The sequence below is a fragment of the Frieseomelitta varia genome, unplaced genomic scaffold (genome assembly GCF_011392965.1).
Source record: "Frieseomelitta varia isolate USP_RPSP 00005682 unplaced genomic scaffold, Fvar_1.2 scaffold_32, whole genome shotgun sequence".
NCBI lineage: Eukaryota > Metazoa > Arthropoda > Insecta > Hymenoptera > Apidae > Frieseomelitta > Frieseomelitta varia.
The window spans coordinates 79407-88313 of NW_025110057.1; the positions used below are offsets into that span (position 1 = coordinate 79407).

The 8907-nt window shown below is 42.1% G+C and overlaps 1 protein-coding gene across 1 annotated transcript in view; it reads left to right on the forward strand.

Annotated features, from left to right (window-relative positions):
* Positions 1–8463, forward strand: part of LOC122530000 (potassium voltage-gated channel protein Shal-like) — a 53529-nt gene extending 45066 nt beyond the window's left edge. Inside the window, exon 5 of the mRNA XM_043656597.1 lies at positions 8267–8463. Coding sequence (XP_043512532.1) covers positions 8267–8410 — 144 coding nt within the window. The 3' untranslated portion in view covers positions 8411–8463. The remainder of the gene's footprint in view (positions 1–8266) is intronic.
* Positions 8464–8907: the final 444 nt, after the last annotated feature.

Consider the following 8907-nt stretch of genomic DNA (forward strand, 5'->3'; position numbering starts at 1 on the left):
AAAAAAAAAAAAAAAATAAACGTTCGAAATCGAAAATAAAAAAAAAATATGTGAAAAATGAACCACGTATCGCGGCGTTTCGGCATTTTCAACGATGGCCGCTGAAAAATATCGCACGTCCACTATTTAGAGCTTGTCTTATCAGCTCACGTCGAACGAGAGCAAGGATAGAGTGGTGCTCGTATATGAAGACCGTATACAAGTGCGGAAAAAGGTAAAGACAACCGTGTTACCTGAAAACCGTTTTGGATACGATGATAATCGATGTACATTACATATATACTATGTCATATCGTTTCGTTGCTTTTGTGCGCGCGCTCCACGATCCACGCGTCCCTCGCGGGCAATACGTTTCTGCTTGTACACCACGTGTACATGTAAAACTGGCTATCCGTAAGAGAGAAAGAAACAGAGAACGAAAGAACGTAGAGTAATAGAGTTTTCATTTTTCAGGAACGAAAGAAAGAAAGAAAGAAACGAAAACAAGAAAAAAGATCACAAGAGATCGTATATTTTAGTCTTCTCACAATCAGACAGACAGTCGGCTGCTGTCAAAGTATCCAGAGGAAAGATTTTATTCTCACCGAGAAGTGTACGAGACCTATAGTCTCCGTATAGTTTCGACATATACGGAGCAACCCGTTTTAAGGGATGAAGTATCCCTCAGATTTCACGAGCATCGCCGTGGTATACAAGCACGCGTATTATACGCTGCAACGAACGTGTGGGATCGCGCGCGCGCGCAATCTTCCATGATGTCTATCAAATGTGTATAAGATCTATGTATACGTATACATATATACTATTGTGTGGCCGTTGGGAGAATATGAGGCAGCTTTTCTTATCCTTCGACGGAAGGATCAGGACGAAGGACACACGAAGGCCTCCCCCATGCATCCCCTTGGTGGTCGAGAATTATATCGTGTCGCGTGGCTGATCCCTGGATTGGCTTCTGGGTGTCTGCTTAACCCGAGAAACATTCCCACGCTTCTTTCTCCGTCGCAACACTTTCCCCTCTGTCTTTCTCTCTCTTTCTCCCTCCTCATACATCTCTTTCACGTTAATGTCGAGTCGCGTGACTCGAACATTATCCGCATTAGTACTTTCGTGTTTTAGCAATTAGAATAAATTCTACGAGATCATTCGTAGAATCTATTTTAATATCAGAGCAGATCAGTTGTACTACTTTTAGTTTTACATCTCGACCCGTTTCGTTGTATCATCTCTTCACTTTCGTTCAGCTCCAAACTTTCTCTTTTCGTACGTTCGTGGTAACGAACGTCTCTGCTCTTCCTTTCTACAGACGAAAAACCCTTCTGGCATGGTGCCTACCTAACCCCGTCGTGTTGCGGCTGACTCTTGATCTGGCTTCTGATTTATGCATCTCTCTGGTGATCCAGCTACGCTTCTTTGCTTTCCTCCATCCTCGTCGGTCCCCCATCTGTCTGCTTCCAAATAGAACGCGTGTCTCTTCGTGCTCATCCGGTTTATCCGCACCCACCCCTCTCACCCCTCTCACCCCTCTCACGTTCCAACCACGCTTTCTATAACCTTCCTTCGCTGCTTTAAATCCGCTGCCGGCTGCATAGTTTCTTTTACTTTAGCGAGCTTTCTGCCGCGAATTCGCCGGCGAATGAAATCGTCTCGGATATCATGTCCCAGAGACCGAAAGATATATAGAACTTTACGGTAACTGTGTTTCGTAGTATGACACCTGGCGCTTAGGCAGCCAAAGTGAAATAGGAAACGTTGTGTCACCGGCAAAAGGGAATCCGGAAGACCGGATCAGGCTAAACTCGGGGAGGAGTTCACATATCGGCTCCAGCTTTTTACGCCTCGATGCTTTTCGTTCGGCCACGTGCGTCACGTTCTTCCTTTGTTCGTTATCCTCCGTTCAGTTCGCGGTTCAGGCTCTGAAACCCTTTTTCGGAGGGATGAAGAAACGTGGTGGTTGCTATATGGCGAAAACATATACGTCGCTTCCTTTCGTTCTTGCGAGCGTTGACGTTTTGTGCAAGCGACCAAGTCCTCGTTCTTGTCTGCTCGCGACAATGTTGCTCGTGAAACAGAAGTGACGGAGGGAACGTGTATACGAAATATGAAACGTAATTTCACGAATTTAATCCTCTTTCGAATTTTAATAGTTTTTATTGATTAGTAATGTAATAAATTTTATAGTTTGAAATTGATAAATACATGTAAACAGTTTGAATTGATACATTTTGAAATTAATAAATGCAATATATATATATATATATATATATATATATATATATATATATATATACAATATGATATAATAGGCTTAAGCGTATAATAATAAGTGTTAAAACAAAGGATTTATATTTGCGTCAGTGCAATTTTTATATTCATACTTGCTCGATAATACACGTGATAATACACGTGTGCACACACAAGCGCAACGTGTTTCAATTTCACGTGTAATGTGTTAAGCATACACGATAATATATTCATCATACGCATACAGCAAATTTATAAAACTTCCCTCACAAATGTTCGAGGCAACTATATAAGAATTTCGCGAGCAACTATATAAGAATTTTAACGACAAGAGCAGACAAAGAGACGTAGTTTAAATTGAACCTCGTAACGCCGCCTTTCAAATCGCTCGTCACCCGCGCATTTTCATCGAAAGCTCGAAACGTGTTCGCCTCGAAAATTTTTTTTCAGCAAGCCCTTCAAGCCGCCTGATTTATTTTACGATCGGCGCGCTCCCTTTACAGGCTTCCGGCCTGCGTACTAACGACTAATGGTCCCAGCCAGCTTTAATAAGCGAGCTGTCTCATCCTCGGCCTCGTGGAGACCGATGATTAATGTGCCCAGCCACGGAGAAGACGTCGGCTGAAATTCACGTCGATCCTTCTACGCCCTCCTAATGCGTTTCTCTTGTATTGTGCTAATGCCACGCGACCCTGCGCAAACGTGCGCATCGCGTGCGCGTCGCTGCCTCGCGATTCCGCGATTTTCACCGGGAAAATTCATCGTTATTATTTTAAAACGTACGACATAGGGCTCAAGGTGATTTTTATTTGCGATCGCGGAAACTCTTCGTCACGAGACAACTCGGCGAGCATTGTTACGATCTCAAGTCGTGTGTTTAAACTATTACGTAACGTTGTTAACTGAAGAATATTATCGATTAATTAATCTTGGAATCAATCTAATTGTCATTTCGATTTTGAGATGCAGAAAGTTTCTTCGAGAAAATTCGCGGAGAGCCACGTTCCTTTCTCCCGTGACTTCTGAAGTTGAATTATTTTTTGTCATTCTCTTAAAATATTATCACCATTTATCCTTATTACGGCAATAACGCGTTAATTGAATCGTTTAATCGTAGAAAGTTGGCGTTACGAAGAAAGCAACGCGTCTGCCAGGTCGTGTTCTTTTCGTCGCGAGACTGCGAGACTGCGAACTCGCTTGCAACAGCGGCGCGATCAATCGCGACAAACTCGGCGGTCGAAATAACGCGTGCACGCGCCACCGAAAGAGAATAACACGCGCATCTCGTGCGTCACAGACGAAAGGAAGCAACGTGACTCTTTGTTAAAGCTCGTTCACGCGAGGAATTCCTGTTCGTCTTGGCATCGACAAGACCTCTTGTCATTATCTCATTCTGTCTCCACATTCTGCCGTGCACTAGATTTTCGCGATTCAAACTGATTTTCACAACTTGGTCGGCTCTGTCATAATATAATATTAATCAACGCAATATTTTAAATTGACAATATTTCTATTTTGTTCATCGAACGAATTTTCTGATTACTGATGTAGGCTAGAAGGTTAAAGAAAGAAAGAAATTTGTTAAAATAGATTTGAGGCAGTAACTCATTATGGTCGAACAACTTAGGGTTGATCTAAGATCTCAGGATTCTAGAGTTAATCTTTCTTTACATTCAATTTTTCAAGCCAATCCAGTGCATAATAATCGAAGGAAGAAACATATTTATGAATATTTCACTTCAGTTTTATGTATCGTATATAATTATTTATCTTAATTATTCCGTTTCCGCGCTCAAACGATTCGATTGCAGGTGGATTAACAATCAGTGACACTGTCCACGGTACTTGAATACAAGAGAGTCTATTAAATTCTCTGTTAAGTTAGATCGGTAATTCAAATGTCATTGACCCGGGTAACCGGGTATCATTACGTGATACTTTGCACGCTATAGCGCAAAGGCCTCTCAGTTGTATCACGTGATATTAAATAGGAAATTTCCAACTATCGTTAGCGTGACCTATCTACCGTTTGACACCGCGACATAATTCCCCGGATTTACCTTCACAGTGTCCGTTTGATCAGTGTCTGAAACGTAATTTAACCTCTTAACCGGGGAATATTTTCTTGGCCACGTTTGGAATGGCTACGTTTCGAGAATGGTTAATTATTTCTATCACCACGACGTAATATATCGTCACGCTCGTGCTGTATCTCGCGATGACGGATTATGTCATCACGCCCATTGTGTACGTACGGTTTATTGTCTGATGGGTTGAATCACATAATCATCATTACTATCATCATTGCTATTCAATACGTATAGTTCCGTCTATAAATTATCGTACACATGCTCACTCTGAATGAAACGATTGTTACGACATAAATACAATTCTCTCGCGTGATTTGTCCCTTAATTTTGTTACGCTTTTGCAGTCAGCAATATCTCGAGGCGTAAGGTTAATAGTACTTGTACTGTACGTTTAAGTATATTTAGATAAATGTTATAGATTCACGACGAATTCATGTGAGGAGAAGATCGAGTGAAAGATTAATATCTGATTGAGGATCGTGCCAAGTACAAGACATTGGAAGTTATTTGGCGAAAATTGAAAAGAATTTGAAAGGAGTGAAGGATACTTGAATTATCACGCAGCATCGTGTACAGATTATTAAAAATTTGTACAAACTATTTGAAGAATTTAGATAATTATAATGAAACGGTCTTCTAGCTATCTTTGATGGCTAGATTATTTTTAATACTACTTAATCGAATCAAGTGAAGAATAGATTCTTTCACCCTCATTATTGTATACGTACAAGAGTTTAGCAATGAAAGAATAACATGCTGCATAGAAAAAAAAGCTCTTCGCACTGAAAAATTATGCCATTTTATAAACTACAAATAGTTGAACATTCTATAAACAACGCTATTTGTATGTCTATATCTTGCGCGGAATATATTTTTAAAACCTGTCGCGTGACGAAGTATGTGGTCGTGCTCAGTGGCGCAAAATCAACCGGTTAAGAGGTTAAGAATATCAGCGCGGGGCAATGAATTGACGTCGAATTCTCGTCGCGTGAACGAGTCTTTAAACTTCAAGCTGCAGCAAGCCTGCGTCGCAGGCCGGCGCTCACACAGGAAGAACGAGCATCGCGGACAGGCCGGTTGAAAAGGATTAACGACGCTTGTCGAACGACGTCGAGGAAGATGTGGACGATCGGCGTCGACCAGCACGAAAGCGCAACAAGGAGAACGAACCGCATTGCGGTGAAAGGATGCAGTCGGTGAATTTTCCCCGGGAAAGCCGACGCGACGGTTTTTCTGCATGCGGCCACAAGTCCACTCGACTCGTCTCTTTTCCGCTTCTGTCCCCGTTTTAGCCTTTCTTTCTTTCTTTATTTTTTTTTTTTTATTTATCACACAGCAGTTGCGAGAGGACCTTGTCCATCGCGATAGGCTTCTCTGGGTCTTCCAGATTGGTCGTTGAACACTTTGAAAGAAGTTTCCCTTTATTATTATTTGTTAACCTCTGTTAGCGCTATCGTCGGAGGCTGATGATGATGATGGATTCTGTGGTTCCTGGTTCGAGCGTGTTTTAAATTAATCGAACGTTCTCAGAAAATGTTCGATGAAAAATTGTTGGTACTTTGAAGTCTTGTAACTTCTGAAATCTAGAAATTTTACGAGATTGTTGCAAAGAGGGGGCACAATGGATTTAATTATGAGAAAGATGTTCTCAATCTTTATAAGGGCAAATCATTTTAAAACGGTGTGAATTTAGCGAAATCGTCTGTATGAACAGTGAAATATTTTCATGATTATGGCCTCGAAGACTCATTTTTAATGCTGTAAAGATGTTAATAAAAGTATCGACAATTTTTCATCGAAATGCTCGAAAATAGTTTTCGGAGCAGTTATAGTTAAGACACAGATCTGGTAGGAGACCACGAACGAATTCATCGTTGACGATGGCCGACTTCTTTTCTCGAATCGAAACACAAGCTACGTTTGCGTGCGTACGCATCGAGGACACTCGACTCGAGAAGTTCGCTTCGATCACTAAGAGATCGAATGATAGAGCGAGCCAAAAAATTTGATAAGCTTCGCTGATGAACAGACTCTTGCTTATTATTTTCGCACACGCCCGAGAATATAATAACCGAGCAGGCTACCGAGGCTTCGACGTATGTATCACTATCCTCTGTGCTAAGTTTCAATGCACCTGTATGCAATGCACTGTATCGCGGATGCGTTTCTGTTTGAGATCGAGACTGACGCGGCGTCAACGATTGTTCTTCCAAATCGTCGTGTGTGTAACTGTCCAAAGCTAAGACAAAAAAAAAAAAAAAAGAAACAAAAAAGAAAAAGAAAAAAAAATTTGAGAAAGGCACGAAAGAACTAGTCTAGTCGCGAGTTTGCGGAGGATTCGTTGCGAGAACAGAAAGCGCGTCTTGTTGGAAGTGAACACCGAAGCGTGTTCGAAACGTACGAGAGATCACGCAGCAAACGTGACTGCAATTTAATCGCTTGTCGAAGAAGGATCGTTCTTATTGCACCTGGCATGTTTCTATATGAATCGATCGTTCCATTCTCTCTTATCTCTTATCTCCACACGCAGCGCACATTCTTTCCACGCACACACGTACACACGCGCATACTTTCCATTTTTGTTCACCTCCCCCAGTTTTACCTTATAGACGTTTTCTTGTTCTTGTTGCTGTTGTTGTGTATCACCATATGTTTCCTTTGTTCCGACTTTGTAACGCACACCTGTACACGTACTATGATTCTTGTTGCTCTTGTTGAAAACTATCTCTGTATCTCTGTGTTGGTAGCACCAAATTGTTCCGCTTTTTCGATCTCTCACTCTCTTATGGTCGTATACTACTTGTCTACTCTCTGTCACTGTACACCTTCTTTTCGCATGGACATTTTCTGTTTCTCTCTCTCTCTCTCTCTCTCTCTCTCTCTCTTTATGAATTGCCTTTTGCACGGTGGCCCGCGTGCCTCTTTCATTCTAACCCACTCCCCCCTCCTTCCTCTCGACATCTCTCTTCGCTCGTTCGTCCGCGATCTTTAGCCACCGCGATATACTCCGATATACTCGAAACCGGAAATCTGCCCTCGTGGCCTCGTGAAACTTCATCTTTTCCACTTTTCTACGTTTTCTCTCTCTCACTCGCTCTCTCTCTCTCTCTCTCTTTTCTTTTTTTCATTTTCTCTCGTCCGCGAAACTGTTTCTCCGCCATTCGTTCTCGATTCTTTGCCATCCTTTTTTCAAGTAACGACGACGAGTAAAAAAAAAAAAAAAAGAAAAGAAAAGAGAAAAAAGCAAAACAAGAAAAGGAATTCATTCAGTTCGAAAAATTCATTTCGCCCCACGCGAGATCGCATCTCTCTCACACATTCCGTCTCATCCGGTGCCGGCTCGCTCGGTCTCGCAGAGATTTTCGAGATCGAGAACGCTTCTTCTTTTTCCTTTTCGCCGAGAGAACTAAAGAGAGAAACGAAAGGGGGCACGAGGCGTGCTCGAGGAGACCGAGAGAAATACGCAAAATACGGATAAACGTATTTGAAAAGAGAGAAAGAGAGGAGGGATGGGGGAGAGAGAGAGAGAGAGTGGAGAGAACGTAGAGAGTAGTGTAATCACGCATTTACGATTATAGTTTCGATTACATAGTTGCTCTAGAAACGTAGAAACGAGAAAGAGTGAACGAGAACGAGAGCGAGAGAAAGAGAGAAAGAGAGGGGATGAGAGTGAGAAAGGAAGAGTGTTTGTACGAGTGATCGAATTGGAAAGAATGTAAGAGAGAAAGACGAGGTGCGAAAGAGACGAAAGGAAATGACGAATGTTGAAAGAGAAATTTGTCGAGAGTCTCGAGAGTGAAAGAAAGAGAGATAGAGATAGAGAGAGAGTGAGAGTGAAAGAGGGGGCAAGCAAGAAGACAAAAAAAAAAAAAAAAAAAACGATAGATGGACGAAGAATCTAAATTGAAACATATCCGAAATACGAATTGTTCCAGGACCTAAAGAAGCGCGGTTCCCACACCTGTGACATGCAGGCCCTACAGCCACTTCCGGTCCCAACCACCACCACCACCAACACCGCGCCTGCCATGACTACTTCCGGTGGGCAGCCACCGCTTCCGGTATCGGAGACCGCTTGAGTCGATCACCGAGACCAATCACGATCACCATATCCGCTATTATGAACAAAACAGAAAAAAAAAAGAAAAAAGAAAAAAAAGAAAGAAAGAGAAACAAAACAAAACAAAAAAAAAAAGAACAAAAAGAGTAATAATATCACCTTTAACAAACACCATCACCGTCCTCCTCTTCTACTCGATGAAAGAACAATGGCCGACTGGCCGGAAGAACGGTGAGCCTGCATTCACGATCTTTTAATCGACCGGTCTTTTTGCCGCCTCGTGACCAGCCGGAAGTAGTCCGTCCAGAGGTTCAATATATAACTTGCAAGTCTACCGGAACAGTGACGTGGAACTTCGTGGAACTTGAACTATCTGCTAAATTCGAGGAATTTAAGTTTATAACTGTTCTAAATTGTAACTGTATCGTACGTGAACATTCGTTTCGAGTTTCGAACGTTCGTGACTACTTCCGGCGGTCCGCGTCTTCGTCAATGACTTTGTTTTAACCATGACGT